The sequence below is a fragment of the Crocodylus porosus genome, unplaced genomic scaffold (assembly GCF_001723895.1).
Source record: "Crocodylus porosus isolate Cpor-Errol unplaced genomic scaffold, CroPor_comp1, whole genome shotgun sequence".
Classification (NCBI taxonomy): Eukaryota; Metazoa; Chordata; order Crocodylia; family Crocodylidae; genus Crocodylus; species Crocodylus porosus.
The window spans coordinates 60,275,678-60,291,716 of NW_017728906.1; the positions used below are offsets into that span (position 1 = coordinate 60,275,678).

Below are 16,039 nucleotides of genomic sequence, written 5' to 3' on the forward strand. Positions count from 1 at the left end.
TCATTTTTTGCACCTCACTCAATTTTGGGGTGTTCATCACGTTGTCTGATTTTTCAGATATCCTTTGGACCTGTAGGCCCCATGAATTTTGACCCAAGGTTTTTCAAATGGGGTGCCAAAAAATGAGATAAAGAAAATTAGTGAACAGTGCTTTCAAATATGGCTGAAAATGCATGTCTTTCTCAGTGTTTCCTGACCTGATGTGGCAGTAGAGAGGTATGCAGCCCCAAACTTGCAGGAAAAGCTTAAGGCAGTATACTGCCTCCTATCATTATGCCTTGCTCTTGTGGAAAACCCAAAGCTACACAAAGCAAGAGCAAAAAATGACCCAAAGGTGTTTTTCATCGACACCTATTACTTGACATTTGAGCGCTGTTTAGACGGTGGTCAAATGTCTCAGGGAACCAAGTTACAGGGTGTTTCAAACTCTATATTTAGGAACAACAACTGCAAGCTATGACAAGAATTCTCTTTTACACTTAGCTTCTAAACTGAGTTCCACTCCAGCCCTGAGCTGCACTCAGTACCATACAGGCACAAAGCACTCAAGCTATTTCAGACACATTTAAAGGATCACAGTCAAGATCTCAGCTGGTTGAAGAGGTGTCTTGTTCAGCATCGAAAGGAGGTATATATACTGACTTGACGGTTTGGAACTTTTTTTATATATAAATAAATAAGCAAGCTAGGCTGAACGTGTCATTTTAAAAACTTTAAAGACCTTTTTATGAATACCTTAATAACTGGCTGTAAGGTGACTTCAATTATTATAGTGCTGTAATTATTTTAACATTATGCAATATATTAATGTGTTTAGAGCAGACTGTTGTTGCTACTGCTTTATAATCTAGGTGTAGTTTAAACAATTTAAAACATAAAAGCTTCTTTACTACTTACTGATATCAGAAAAAGCAAGCTGAAAATTATGATCAGCATATATTTGGTAGTACAAGTAGTACACTTTTCTTTCTATCCATTGGTACAGTTGGTAATATTTGCAGGACATCAGGGTATGAGGGAGAAGTCTTTTTCACTGTAAACTAGCAGGTGACAGTAATAGATTAAAAGACAACAATGATATGGAAAATTTACATTAGTATTGTATTTGCCTGTATATAACAAGTTTGTGCATAACAAACTCTGCATAACAAAGTTCCAAGTAGGGGTTTCACCTCCTCCTTTGTACCAGTTAGGTTTCACAGTGGTGTAGTTCCTGTCAAAGTCTTTTATGAGAAAATGCCCTGCAGCCTTCTGTCCCAAACACCCATTGTACTTGCTTCCACAAGTACAGCAGGGGGTAAGAGACCAGCATTCAGTGTTGTTGTTTTTTACTTCTGCTGCATATGTACAGTAGGATTATTAAAGATAGAAATTATGTTAGTATGTCTCATTGCATTTAAAGTGAATTGAATAAGAAGTCAGTCTGGACAGCTGCACATCCTTCTGTACCCCTTTCAGGAATTATTTTTAGCTGAAGGAGAGAAGATAACCTTTTCCAAAAAAAACTCTTTCCAAAACACTGACTGATTCCTTCTTATCAGATATTCCCATTCATGAGTGATTTCACTAGGAAGCAGGGGAGTAAGGGAATTTGTATCGCATGTCAGCTATTAAATAGCTCCAAACCAAAATAAAAGTGGCATTGCTTTCAAAGTTTGACTCTGCATACAGACCATAAAAGGTAAAAGGTAAGAGGAGGCCAAAAAGTCTCTTGAGAACAGGGGTGTGTGTATGTGCACATATGTATATATGAAATTCAGGGATCAAAAGAAATTTAACTGGCAAAGGGGTTTTTAAATCCTGAGCTGATAGTGAATGTGGACTCTAATAGTCAAGTTTGCAAATCTGATCATAATGCCAGAAATAACATCATGTCAATAGCATAGCATACTGATTATCTCTCAGAAATATATGGCAAAAGAAAAAGGCTTTATAAAAATATATTAATGAATTGATGAAAGCTTAAATGTAGCCAGTGCTAAGGATTTAGTTGTAACTTAAGCTTTATTTCTATACATGTGATGATAAGTAGTTTTGCTAGAGGTGAATCTGGAGTACGGGGGAAGGGAAGGGAACACTGCCAGAGAAGGTTGTCTATTTTTATTCATCAGTGTGCTGTTGTCCTGATTTCTCTGGCAGTAATGAGGACAGCATGAACTGGTAGGAAAATCACCTCCTCCAAAAGCAATCCTGAACAATTGTATCATACATCTGTCTTTAGGAATCAGTGTCTGATTGCAATCAGTTTCAACACAGACTTTTTCTGAACTTATAACACATTACCTAAATGAAACAGTAAAGCTGTTTGATTTAAAGAAAGACATTTTATAGCAAAAATTTTATTTAATTCTTTAACCATCTATGTTTAATTATGGCCAAAAACTGGCAGAAGTATGTAGCATCGGTTGCAGGGCCTAGATATTAGGGGTGTGTAAAACGGGCCTTATTCATTTCAGATTCGGCCTGAATCGGGGACAGTGATTCAATTTGTTGTCCCTATTCAATTTGGCCAAATCCAAATCTGAAGATTCAATGCTGATTCGGAGAATCAGCGCTTCGGCCATAGAAACAGCTTTAAATATTTTTTCTAAATACCTCGAGGAACCAGGCATGGCTCGTGAACACTGTGATGTGGGGGCAGATGGGGCATCCCACAGGAATGCAAGGGGGTCCCCAGCACACTTGGTGGCAGACTCAAAAGTGGACCAGAAGCACTTCCAGTCCACTTTCAGGCCCACTGCCGAGCACGCAGGGACCCTCTGCCCCCTGTGCACCTCTGGCTTGGCGATTGACCATGGGGTGACCCTGGGTGCCCCCCCAGACCCAGGAAGCACCAGTCACTGAGCTGGAAAGTGGGACAAGGGTCCCCCGAATGCTCCGCAGTGGACCTGCAAGTGGACGGGAAGTGCTTCTGGTCCACTTCTGGGTCTGCCACCGAGTACGCTGAGGACCCCCTTGTGCTCCTGTGTGACACTCCATCCACCCCACCATATCAGCGTTCATGAGCCTCCTGGTACCTCGAGTTATGTAGAAATAACATTTAAAGCTGTGTCTATGGCTAAATCATTGAGTCTCTCCAAATTGATTTGGATGGTTCCAATTTGATTCAGAGTGATTAAAGGGTCTCCTGATTCAATTTGGATTTGGAGATTCGGCCACCAAATCTGGCCAAATCTCCACTGAATCAAATCAGTGACTGAAGTTTTGCACAGCCCTACTAGACATACCAAGTGTGGTAGAAACCTTGACTATAATTTCATCACAGATATGCCTTTAAAGCAGACCCACAACTTTTTAAAGCACTTTTGGGTTAGTTTCCTTGTTCCTGTATTCATTTTTAATTGTCAGTAGAAATGACTAAAAATGTCATAGATTTCATAGATGTTAGGGCTGGAATGGACCTTGAAGATCATCAAGTCCAGCCTCCTGGCCCAGGGGCAGGATGTCAGCTAGGGTCAAAGGATTCCAGCAAGATAAGCATCCAAGCGTTTCTTGAATTAATCCAGAGTAGTTGCCTGCACCACTTCTGGAGGGAGTCTATTCCAGGTCTTGGGGGCTTGGACAGTAAAGAAATTTTTCCTTACGTCCAGCCTAAAATGGTCTCGTAGGAGTTTATGACCGTTGGTCCTTGTATTTTCTTGGGGTGGTCTGGTGAAAAGACGTTCTCCCAGATCCTGATGTACACTCCTTATGTACTTATAAGCAGCCACCAGGTCCCCCCTGAGCCTGCACTTATCCAGGCTGAAGAGTCCCATAGCTGTCAGCTTCTCTTCATAAGGCCTGTTCTCTTGCCCTCTGATCATGCGTGTGGCTCTCCTCTGGACTCTCTCAAGCTTGTCCACATCCTTCTTGAATTGTGGAGCCCAGAATTGGATGCAGTACTCCAGCTGTGGCCTTACCAAGGTCGAGTACAGCAGGAGGATGACATCCTGAGATTTACTTGAGAAGCATCTATAGATGCAATCCAGGGTTTTGTTTGCTTTACCAGCTGTGACATCACATTGGTGGCTCATGTTTATCTTGTGGTCAATCATGACTCCCAAGTCTCTTTCAGCAGTGGTGCTAGCAAGCACAGCACTGTCGAGCCTATAAGTATGCTATAGGTATTTTTTCCCCCAAGATGGAGTACCTTGCATTTATTGGTATTGAATGTCATCAAGTTTGTGTCTGCCCGCTTACTAAGTTTATCCAAGTCAGTCTGGATCACTAGCCTGTCCACAGGTGTGGACGCTATGCCCCAAAGTTTAGTGTCATCAGCGAACTTGGCCATTGTGCTAAAAAGATAATAATAGATATAGATATGAAATTGTTTAAGCTGTCTCCTGTTTGACATTACTACAATGCAAGAAGCATCTGGAGCCATGCAATTTATATGTGGAAAGGGTTTTAGTTACCTCTACAACTTAGAACTGGCTGCACCAACTTAAACCCCAAAATGATTTGCTAAGACACAATGCGTTTCAGCTTGGAGAGCATTCTTTACAGCCTAAGGTCAGCAGACGCATACAAAAGGTCATTACACATACTTCTAAAGGTCATTATACTAGAAGTCAATTTTGTTAAGATTTTGTACTGACAATTGTATAAAATTTTAAAGGCATTGGGAAGATGAGGTGAGGACAAAGCTACAGACTTTTTATGGCAGTCCCTGGGAAATGATTACAGGTTGTCTGTCAGGGCTTAAGGCATGGATAGACCAAAGTGCTTTTTCTTAATGCTACCTCTGGGCGACAGTAAGGATCCTATAGTGAAGAATTCTTCGATCCAGTTACACTGTTTCCATTGTTAATCCTCTTCTCTTCCCCTTATTTGTCATTTTTGTCAGTAGTTTAGGGCTAAACCTGGGGGATTAAGTATGCCACAAAAGTAGTTAACATCCATCCAATGCTATTTCTTATCTTTTGGTAAGATTTGCTTGTCTTTCCTTATAACTAAACAGGCCAAAAACTTACATTGGCCTATCCCAAATAATGTCCCAAACCTAAAAGAAGGGAGAAATAAGCAGGTCCAAATTCAGCCCAATGAGATTACATGACTGAAACTGGTAGAAGTATGCTGTTCCTGTTTTTTCACCTAGTTTTTATTGATCTCATTAGCTTTAGCTTGAGTATGATAAAGTAAATACCTCAGGATTTAGCTAGACTATTATATATTAATTCAATAACCAATGGTATTTCCATGTCTAAAAGCAATGGTCCCTGTTCTTAATTTTTAAATAAATTCTTATGATATTACTTAAAAAAATAATACACCCACTTAACACAAATCTTTGAAGGAAAATTCTTCTGTGGCCTGAAAATTGCCAAAGTGGACTGACTGTAAGAATTTAAGTGAATCTTAATTATTTGTAGTCAATGCATTTCTAATTTTGAGACTTTTTAAGGGTTTTTTGAATCAGGAGTTGAATCAGCTTCTGTTTCTCAAAAGTTTGTGTATACCATTTTTATATTTGTAAGGACCAGATTCCAGCTCAGTTTCAGTGACCCCTTTTTCTATAAAGCAAAAATAAAGGTACATTGTTTGTTGCCAAATTTTTCCTTTAAATGCTTCTTCATTGTAAGAAACAATTAACATTTTAAGAATTTCTGATCTCCTGTCATTATAGTTTTTAATGTGAAAGTGATAGGTTCATTTCTTGCTATTAAAGATTAACCAGCAAAGCTCAGGTGTTCTCACTCCCTCAGGTTTTTAGGAGTAACTAAGCAACTCCGAAACTGAGACTGAAAAACAAGATGGGTCGATGAAATGGATGCCTGTCAAGAAGCAGCATGGGTTAAGTTCTAGTTTATCAAGCTCTGCTATCTGAATGTCAGAGCCTGTAACACTTTCTCATTTTGCTTGCAGGGGTAAGGCTCTCTCTTAAAAATGTCAAAACAGCCAGCTTCAAATGTCAGAGCCATTCAGGTAAGAGATAGTATTTACGTTTCTAATATAATAAAATAATAAATCTCTACATCTGTTGCTTGACAATCTGTATTTTGTTTGAATAAAATAACACAAAAGTGCTAAGTAGTGATTATTTTAGAGAAAGACAACATTTAACCTTGGTAGACATGAAAACACAAGGATTCTGACACAAGGTTTTGCTGATGATCTAGGCAGAATAAATGATAGATTTTAAAAATAGATTTCCCCTGATAAATTGTACTTGTGGATGGGACAACCAAACCACAGACTTTCTGTTTATATGGCCGATATGTATTCTGAATAAATCCCATTCCTGCAAATGCTTGGAATTTCTCTAGGATTAGTGCCACTTTGGTAGAACAATGAGAAAGATAGTTATTAGTGTTTATGTTTTCCCCTCTTCCATTTTTGTACCAAAAAAAATATCTTCAGCATTTTATTTTAATTGTATTGAGGTTCAACAAGACATTTTATGAGAGAACAAAAATACATGGAATTAGAAAAATAAATATATTTTTTTAAGAAAAAAACATTGTTTCTGAGTTTGCATGGGATGGCCATGTGCTTATTTCTAGTGAATTTTAGTTCTTACATCTCTTTGCAAACATTAGTTGCTAGAATTTTCATAACACCCCTGAGAAGGAGGTACAGAAATATTACGCCCATTTTTCAGTTGGCAAAACTAACATCTTGGTGCTATTTTAGCTGAAGTCAGTTGCAAAGCATCTTGATTTCAATGCAAGACTAAAACAGTAAATATTGTACATATTTTAGAAATTAACCCAAAGGTTAGTGTTGACATTTTTGGGCTCTCCCTGATCTAGGATTTCATGCTTTGTATCCCCCAGATAGAAGTCATATTAGATTTTACATTATAAATGATCTCAGCCAAAAGGACAATATGGTTCCTGAAATGCAAATGACAAATCCTGTTAAATACACTTTTGTAATACATTTCCCCATGATATTGATCTAAAATTTGATCTGTTTCCTCAAACCCTTAAAACAGTATAAGAAACTCAAACAGAATTTATCATGGCTGACCTACTCTCAGGTTTCCCAGGATAAAACTAACCTAGCTCATCAGGGTATTGGGAAGATTAATTAGGTAATGGTTGCACAGCATTTTAAAGTGAAAAGACTCCATACCTGCTATTTGTGATTATCATCATTAAGTATGGTTGAGCTAAGCAGAGATGACTTCTATAAGCATACAAGTTACTGCACTTTGAGTACAATCCTGGTGCCATTGACATTTATGGAAGTCTTGCCATGGATTTCAACAAGACCAGATTTTAACACTTTTTATATAAAATTTAAAAAAAATTGTATTATTAACCCACAGGTTTAAGGGATTTATAACACTGATTTAAGAGCTTTAAGCACTATAAAGATTAAATATTACATTTATATTACACATAAGCCTATTCTACAAAGTTCTTTTAATTATATTTCTTTGCTTTTTTAAACATAAAAACAGGGGTGATAATATAGTGTTTTGTAAGTTTCAAGTTTAATTTCCTTAAAGTTTCTAAAATTAATATTGCTTCTAGTTTGTGCATAAACAGAATGAATAACATGTAATATATTTTTTAAAATTTAACCTGGAAAATACTAAATTTAAGACTAAAAAGTAAAAGGTATTAAAAGTAATTTTGAATCACTAATGTTTGAAAAGAAACCATTACACATTTTGTTTTATTTTTTTAATATTTCTAGTAAATACTGTGTTGGAAACAGTTCCAGTAAGAAACTCACCCTCCAGTTGATGACTATTATACTTTGAACTTATCTCAGAGCCATGTTACATCAGTTATTTTGATACATTATACAGAGTCATGGATTATAAGCCTTTACTAATATGTACTGATATCATCAGATGCATAGCTAGGGAAATGACAGTATATACTGTGCCACAGATACAGAAATTTAGGGATCTATTCTTATGCACTAATGTGACAGGATATAACAGAAGGGGCTCTCAAATGCTGTCTATAGAATTAGTTAACAATACATTCTGTCAATATAATCATTCTTGATTTTCCTTACAGATAAGTGCTTCCTTGGATCAGGGCTATAGAATTCTGATAATCTTCCAGTTCCTCTTACCTTACTTTTAACATGACTATATTCAGCTGGAGCTAGAGTTTGTTCATTGGACTGAAAGAAATAGTCGTGACCACATTCAGATCTTACCAGTAGCATTCCTAAATTAGCCTTACAGGTTGTAGCAGCACATGAAGGCTAGGGACAGGCATTATACATAAACGGGTAAAAGTGACTGAAAACCAGTTCAAATCTGTAACACAACATGGGCAGAAACGTGCATTTCCCTGGGGACAAACAACAGTGGCACAATATATGCCACTGCTGCTTGTCCCTCAGAAACGCCCATGCACACGCACTTCGGTGTGTGGCACGTTGCCCCAGGTGGGGTAGGAGAGGCTGGGGTCAGCACCTGGGCTGGCTCCAGCAGCCTTACCTGGGGTTCTGAGAGCCTCTGGGGGCTGCAGCAGTGGTGATCCTGCAGCAGAGAGCCTGGCCAGCAGCTGTAGCATAGTTCTGGCCAGCCAGCCTCCAGTTTCTAGCGGTACATGCTGTTGCTGTGTGTGCTTCCCCCTTTTTTTAAGGCACTTTTTTAAGGCTCTCCCAGTGTCAACACCCCCCCCCCCAACACACACACACATTGCATATTAGCAGTGCAGGGAACGCCTACATATGCAGCGTGTGCAGAGCTGCAGACAGGCCTCTGGCTCTGCATACAGCATATCCATGCTCATCTGGACAAGCCCTAGAAGTTCAATACACATAAACCATTTTCAAAATGGCTCAAACCAGTTTAAATTAAACCTGGATGGATGTAGTATCAGACTTAACTGATTTAGGTTAAATTGATTTATTGAATATCTGTCCCAGATCCTCTCCAGATTCAAGTTAACTCACAGTCCCCCAGAATCCCAGGATGCTTTGCACCTCCCCTACAACACCCCCCCCCTGCACAGAGTGAACAGGTTAGCTTTGGCTCAAGTTGTCTGCTCCAGCTGAGCAGGGAGGCATGCTCTTGCATCCCCCGACTTCTGGCCAAGGGCCACTGCAGGCACGTGGCTACATTTCCAGAATCAAAAATGAGCATTTCACTTGCTTAATCAGTTCCATCTACACAGCTTAGACGATCCTGTAAAGATTGAAATGATTCAGCTTTGGGCTTATTGCCTGTCTATACTTAGCCGAAAAGAGCAAGCTACCTGGTCTAGATATCCTGTCTCTACAGAATTGCCAGCCAGAGAAAGAAAGAAGTGTATAAACATTTATCTTATTCTTTCCCACAGCAGCACAGGTTACTGAATATTCAATAGACATTGTATTTCATATTTTCAAACACCTTCCTTACCAGCTCTTCCAGCACAATTGTCAAGGAGGCTTACTCTTATTATACAATATTATTTAGGCCACTTATAGAGATTAGTTTTCTACTGGGAGAATTACCATGCAGACATTCAAGCTTTTTCTCTGGATCAAAAATGGCCACTCCAAGAGAAAAATAACCTGGTAGAAATAACTTCTGGGAAAGTTTTCCCCAAGAGACTGAGGCCAGGTACAAACATTAATTACATTATAAGTGATTGGAAACTAGTCTATACACATAACAGAACAGAAGTTCAGCACACATAAATTGGTTAAAAATGTTGGAACCTGGTCTAAGATTTGTCCTCCCCCACCTCCCACCACCAAAGGTGAATGTTCACTACTGATCTAAACTACACTACTTACAGAAAACCAAGTCACTGAGATCAATTCTGGCTCAGGATTTTTTAATGTCTGTACCTAATCTGAACATCTGCTTTCACTGAGCCTGGTCCCCTTGCTCTCCTGCTACTCAGCTGAGCAACTTGGGGCAGGGATTGGAGGAGACAAGGGGAAGCCAGCAGGACCAAGAATTGGGTTCAGGAAGATTCCGCCCAGGGTAGCAGGGCAAACTCCTTGCCTGCTTCTCACATCAGAGTTCCGGGTGTCTGTAGTGGGCAGGGACTTTCCTGGAGCTTAGTGGAGGGAGCAGTGCTGCAAGCCTGCCACCTGGCTATCACACCAGAGTCTCTGGATGAAAAACTGGCAGGGGTATTTGCCCTGCTGCTTCAGTTCCCTAGGAATGGGAAGACCAGAATAACCTGTGGGATCACCCCAGTCTGGAGAAGAGATGAGGATTAGGAGAGAGAGTAGCTGCAGATTGAACATCTCTACTGCTCCCTCTCCCAGAATCATTTCTAGTGGAAATTTTCCCGTGTGGATTTGGTGCCTATGTGAATTTGGCTCTTAGTCTTCTCGTGCCTCCATTCCTCTCCTTTACTGTGGAGAAAATAACACTTCCCTACCTTACTAGGGTCATTTTGATACTAAGTAAATTAAAGATCCTAAAGTGTTAAGATACCATGGGTGCCATGTAAGTACTTTAAATAAGCATCTAATGTTTATGTTCTCCTAACAGCCATTGGGAGTTTTGTTACCAAATGAACTTCCAGAAGCAGTCCACCCTACTTGCATCTAGAAGGGAAACTGGGCTACAGGAACTAATTATTTCACTTTGCTAATTACTGGATCCCCATTAATGTATGTCTTTAAGTATAAATACTATGATTATTTGTTTAGTCCTTCCAAAATTCTGCTGTTCTGCTTCTGTCACAAAGTGGAGCACCTGTTAACTTTCAAGTAGATATCCCTTTTTCCTAACTGTAGGTCAGTATAAGATTCTTAGGGTTTACAGAGACTTACTGAACAATTAAACTAAATCTAAAATCTAAGTAAACTAGTAAAATATCTTTCAGCATTATACTTTGTTTCTACATTTCTTTGTATGACATTCCATTGGTATAAATTCAATGACAATCAAATTCATGGGTAACATCAAAATTGGAAGGCTAGTACCTATATAGACAAAAAAAAATAAGCTAGACTTGCAAAGTTAATCAAATAGATCAAAGCACTAAGTCTACAGACAATTCTTGGAAATTAAATCCTGATAAATATATGCATTCAGTGTATTTAAGCTTGGAAATAAGCTGCACAACTTTAGAATTGGTAGTAAGTGTGGGATTGTTCAGCCTGCTGTACTCATTACATTTAAATATATAGTTTTCATTTTGTCTCTTTAGTGCCATCTTAATATTACAGTTTTATATAAGCCATCACCACAGTTACATTGGCTAGGTATGAGATGGAAAACTTGAAGATGAAAAAGGAAAGGGGCCAAAAAAAGAATTTTTACCTTGAAAAGCCACTTATGTGGAAAAAGTAGAATGCCACTGCTCCAGGGCCAACTGTGTGAAAATACTGCAGTTGCTACAGATTTAAGACTTCACAAAATTCCACAGGGCAATTCCTTTTTTTTTTTTTTTGTAATTTCTTTGTGGCAAATCACAATTTCCCTCTCACAGGCTAATATCAACATCCCAATGGGAGCATTCCGACCTGGTGCAGGACACCCTCACAAAAGAAAAGAATTTACACCAGAGGTGGAAGAGGTAAGAAAAAAGTAAAACTTAAATGCAGTGTAGAACCTCTATAGCTGATATGCTGCTCAAGCCCTTTTATCTAGGCCAGGGCTGTCTAACTGGTTGCATGTGGGCTGCATGCAACCCACACAAGGATAAGGTGTGGTCCCTGGGCCCATGCCTGGCCTCTGCTCTCCCATCACTCCAGCTGCAATGGCAGTCAGCATCTTTGGGTTCCCCCTCCCTCTTCTGTCTTGCACTACCTGCTCCCACCCCAGTGCAGTGCAGACGGGGGAGATGAAGGCGAGCCTGGGGTCATATGGCATACAGTGTAATAGGCAGGGCAGGCACACAGTGCAGCAGGAGAGGTGTGGGGGCACAGTGCACAGGTGCAGTGTGCACAGGTGTGGGGGGCTGGGCACAAGTGCAGTGTGCAACAGTGGGGTACCTGTGTGGTGCAGCAACAGGAACATCTGCAAGGCGTGTGGCCTGGAGGGCCTGTGACTTGTTCTGGTGCACTCATGGGTATGCAGTCCCTGCTGGTGTTTGGACCCCAGCCACTTTGGACAGCTCTGATCTAGGCCACAGCAAAATACCAGTCCTAGGGACCATATCCATTTATTCATCATGACTGGAAACAAGTCAATATCTACTGAATGCATTGAATGTACTTAGTTTTAGGTTTGGTCTATATTATACAGATTTGTCAGCATAGCTAGAGGTATAAAAAAAATCAGATAACTAAAATAGCAAAACCCCCAGTCAAGATGCAACTGTGCTGATACAAGAGGGCTTCCGCTGGCTTCGCAAGTGCTTGGAGAGATGATGTAAATTTACCAGTAGAAAAAGTCCTTCTGTACCTGCATCTCCCCTATGGGCTCTGGTAGTAGACCCTTGTCAGCCTATCTATGGCAGCAGCAGCTCTATAGTGTAAACAGACACTTTATTGCTATGTGTGGCAATATAAATAAGTGCTGAGGTATACAGTTATCTTTAGTTAAAAGGACAGCACCTACATTCAGGCATAATGGGAATACAAAGCTATACTGACTTCAGTGGCGCCAGGTTTTCACCCAGGATGCTTATTTCACTGTTGGTTCACAGAATGCAAGAGAATAACATGATCCTCACTGCAAAACAAAGGTGGAGGAAATCTCCATTACTCTCTGCTATGTAGTAAAACCTATGTGATAATCATTTTGGACCAGACTTTCAAAAAAATAATGCCTACATAATAGTCATGAAATACATGTGAACAAAGAGATATTACATATGAAGATTATACGCTTGCAAATGAAAAAGGAGTCTTAAAAACTCCTTGTTACTCCTAAATACATGTTTAAATGCTTGTTTTGTACGTTTAACTGTTTTTCATGTCTGTATTCTGCAGAAATATAGATGCTGAAATTTGACAGCTGAATATTTATACATAGCCCATTAAATAACTTATATGGGAATTTATCTGAAAATGTTAATGTTAACCAAGACTAGGCATGGCAGTCACATTTATGGAGAATATTAACATGTCTTGTTTACAATGGATCTACATAGCAAATAAGAACCACTGAGAGAAGATATAACCATAAGAGAGAAAAGTTTGAGAAGTGCTAGAATTTTCACAAAAGCCCCGATTCCTTTAGCTTTATCCATCAGTTCATTTAAATAATTTTCATAATTATTTCATGATATTTTTCTCCTTTAAAACTTGTATTGTGATTTGTACCTTTTATAGACATTGTCCTGCTTTTATTTCCCTTTTATAATGTTGGCTTCTGCATTCAGCATTGTTCAGCATAATACCCTGGAGGATAGGGGGAGGGGGAGGGAGGGAAAGAGAGAGAAAGAGAGATTCTTTTTAAAGATTGCCATAAATACAGATATCCATTAACACGATGAGTGCTATTACGCAACATCATATCAAAATTATTTGCACCAACTTTTGACACTTGGAATTTATGCTGCTTTCTAAGGTTCTCATAAGTTTTAGAAATAACGCCTGTATTTGTTCCAACTTTACTACCTGCTTGAAGAAACATATGTAGCATCATAGGAAAGTAGAGCTGGAAGGGACATCACAAGATCATCTGGTCTAGCCCTCTGTTCCAAGCAGGGTCTTCCCTGACTGAACCAGCCAAGTGTCTGTCTGTGGGAAGTGTCTGTCTATGGTATATGCTTAATACATGCTAGAAACTGAGGCCCAGACTATGGCCTGTTCCCTGACTCCCCTGTGCTAATGCAGGACTGACATTTCACAGGCTGCATGCAGCCTACAAGGAATTAATCTGCAGCCCCCAAGCTGCCTATGGCAGCTGCTCCCTTTATTGCTCCAGATGCTCCTACATTCAGGGCCTCTAGGCACCCCCCTTTCTTCTCTGGCTTTCATTGCTTGCCCCCACCATAGGCGGTGGGGCAAGGCAGGACAGCACAGCTTGGTGCAGTCTGCACCACAGCAGCCTGCAGCCAAGGAGGTGATGAGGCTCTACCTGTGTAGGGGGACTGTGGCCCCTGCTGGTGCAGCCCCCAGCTGCTAAGTTGGATGGTCCTGCGTTAATGCATTAAATCACCATTTCCATCATATGGAATGTTGCAAACTTCACAGAATTAGTAATCCTCCTCCCTTGCAGCTGGGTGGCAAGAAGTAGGGAGTAGGTGAAGCCTTCTGCCATCTTCCAAATATCCCTTTTAGTATATACGGCACTTCAAGACCTGTATGTTACACTGGGGATAGACCTAATACAATTTCCCCCTTCCTGAACAATGGTAAGACATGGGGGAAGACTGTTACTCCCTAGTGTGCTCTAGGAGCAGTACTGAAACACTGATGACCTAGTCCTGTATAAGGCATCACAGGGTAGTTTAGGACACATCAGTCTTTATCCCCCAGCTATTATAGTCATGTAAGACATGCAATTTCATTTACTTCAAAGGTTAATCTTGTTCTCCCTTCTCATCAGTTTCACTGAAAATCAGAGCAGAAGAATTTTTTTTTTGTTTAATTCCTTTGTATGCATCCAGGTAAAAATGCTCTGCTTACAGAACCTTTTTTTTTTTTTGGAGAGTGGGTGGTACCCTGATCCAAATTTCTTTTGAAGAAGGTATTTAGGAGAGAAAAAAAACAAAATGACCTTGTATGCTCCATTTGTTTCCCTGTGAAAAGAAATTAAACTGTATTTTCTATTTAGTGATTACCTCACTGAAAGAATGCAACAGCTATTAAACAGAAACTAATAAAGCATGCATGAAGGCTGCTGCTTGAAAAATAAAATAAATGACATAGTAGTTTGGTTTTAATTTTATTCAGTTGGATACTTAAATATGGCTCTGCTCTTTGATAAGTTAAATGTTAGATATGAGACAAAAAGTATGGAATGGATGTTTCTCTGCCAAGCCAATAGGATGATGCACATGAGTACAGGCAACTGAATCAGGCTAATGGGCTATGTACGAAAGAAATGCTACCATGGATTTGTCTTTTCAGCTTTTCCTGTTTCTTTGGCTGTTGCAATATAATCCATGGTTCTTTCTTTCAGATGGTTAGAGGCAAACTTCTTCTTAACAATGCTCAGTAGTTTGGACTGCATTTTATGAACGTAGCTACCAAGGCTAGAGGATATGTAGGTTTTATGCAGCAAGCTGAACTGCTGGTAGGCTTTTTTATGCGTGTGACAACTGAGTGAGACAGCGTTTAGCAAGCAAATTGAGTGGGAGAATATGTGAATTTTTAAAAAAAAGTGTTGTTTGTTCCACTGGAAAGTCTTTTGCATACATTTATTTAGCACCATCATGCATCTAATTCATCTCCAGACTTCTAATAATACAGGAGGCCATGTTCTAATCTCAGCTGCCCAGTACACATTGCACTCATAGCGAGGGATAATTTGAGGTACAGTTATAAACTTCATGCATTTTAAATTAGAAAGTGACCCAAAGAAGAATTTATAGAGTGGAGCATCTCCAAAATAGCCAAGGCTTACACTCTTGCAAAGACCTACATGTATTACACAATTAAATTTGTATTGCAAATGTTTTAGGGGAGAATAATTTTTTAACCTGGTCTCCCATCAAGACGGGTTCAGTGGTGAGCTCACCTATCAGTGCACCCAGTTTTTTCACTGTCCTGGATCCGCTATTACCCATATACAGTATTGTAGCTACATTGTGTCTGGGACCTCATTCCTTTCTGCTTATTCAGCTTATCAGGCAAAGAAGGAGTATAAGACAACATTACTAGTTAGTTATCATCTGTGACTACTGAGATCTTGTCCTGCTCGTATCTCTACAGCAGATATTAATTTGTTTATTCTCCTGATATGCATTTCCAAAATCCTTATATCATGATCTTACAGGGATATTGGACGGTGTACATATATATGCAATAAAATGTATTCGACTACGATTAAACAACAAAGTCTACTGTAACGGTATGCTTCCTGTATATGTATAATTACTATTATATATAATTACTATACATTTAAAGGAAGCAGACATATATACATATTGTTATGGTAGAATTCATTATTGCTTAAACGTAGTTAAATACATTTTGTTGCTTACAATAGCCTTTGTAAATTAGGACTTGATTTAAACTGCAGTCATTTATATATATATATATATATATATATATATAATGGGAAAATATGGATTTT

At 39.3% G+C, this 16,039-nt stretch overlaps 1 protein-coding gene across 1 annotated transcript in view; it reads left to right on the forward strand.

The window, feature by feature from the left end:
- Window positions 1-460: 460 nt before the first annotated feature.
- Window positions 461-16,039, forward strand: part of SMPX (small muscle protein, X-linked) — a 66,398-nt gene continuing 50,819 nt past the window's right edge. The window contains exons 1-3 of the mRNA XM_019529181.1: window positions 461-628; window positions 5,845-5,904; window positions 11,337-11,423. Coding sequence (XP_019384726.1) covers window positions 5,866-5,904; window positions 11,337-11,423 — 126 coding nt within the window. The 5' untranslated portion in view covers window positions 461-628; window positions 5,845-5,865. The remainder of the gene's footprint in view (window positions 629-5,844; window positions 5,905-11,336; window positions 11,424-16,039) is intronic.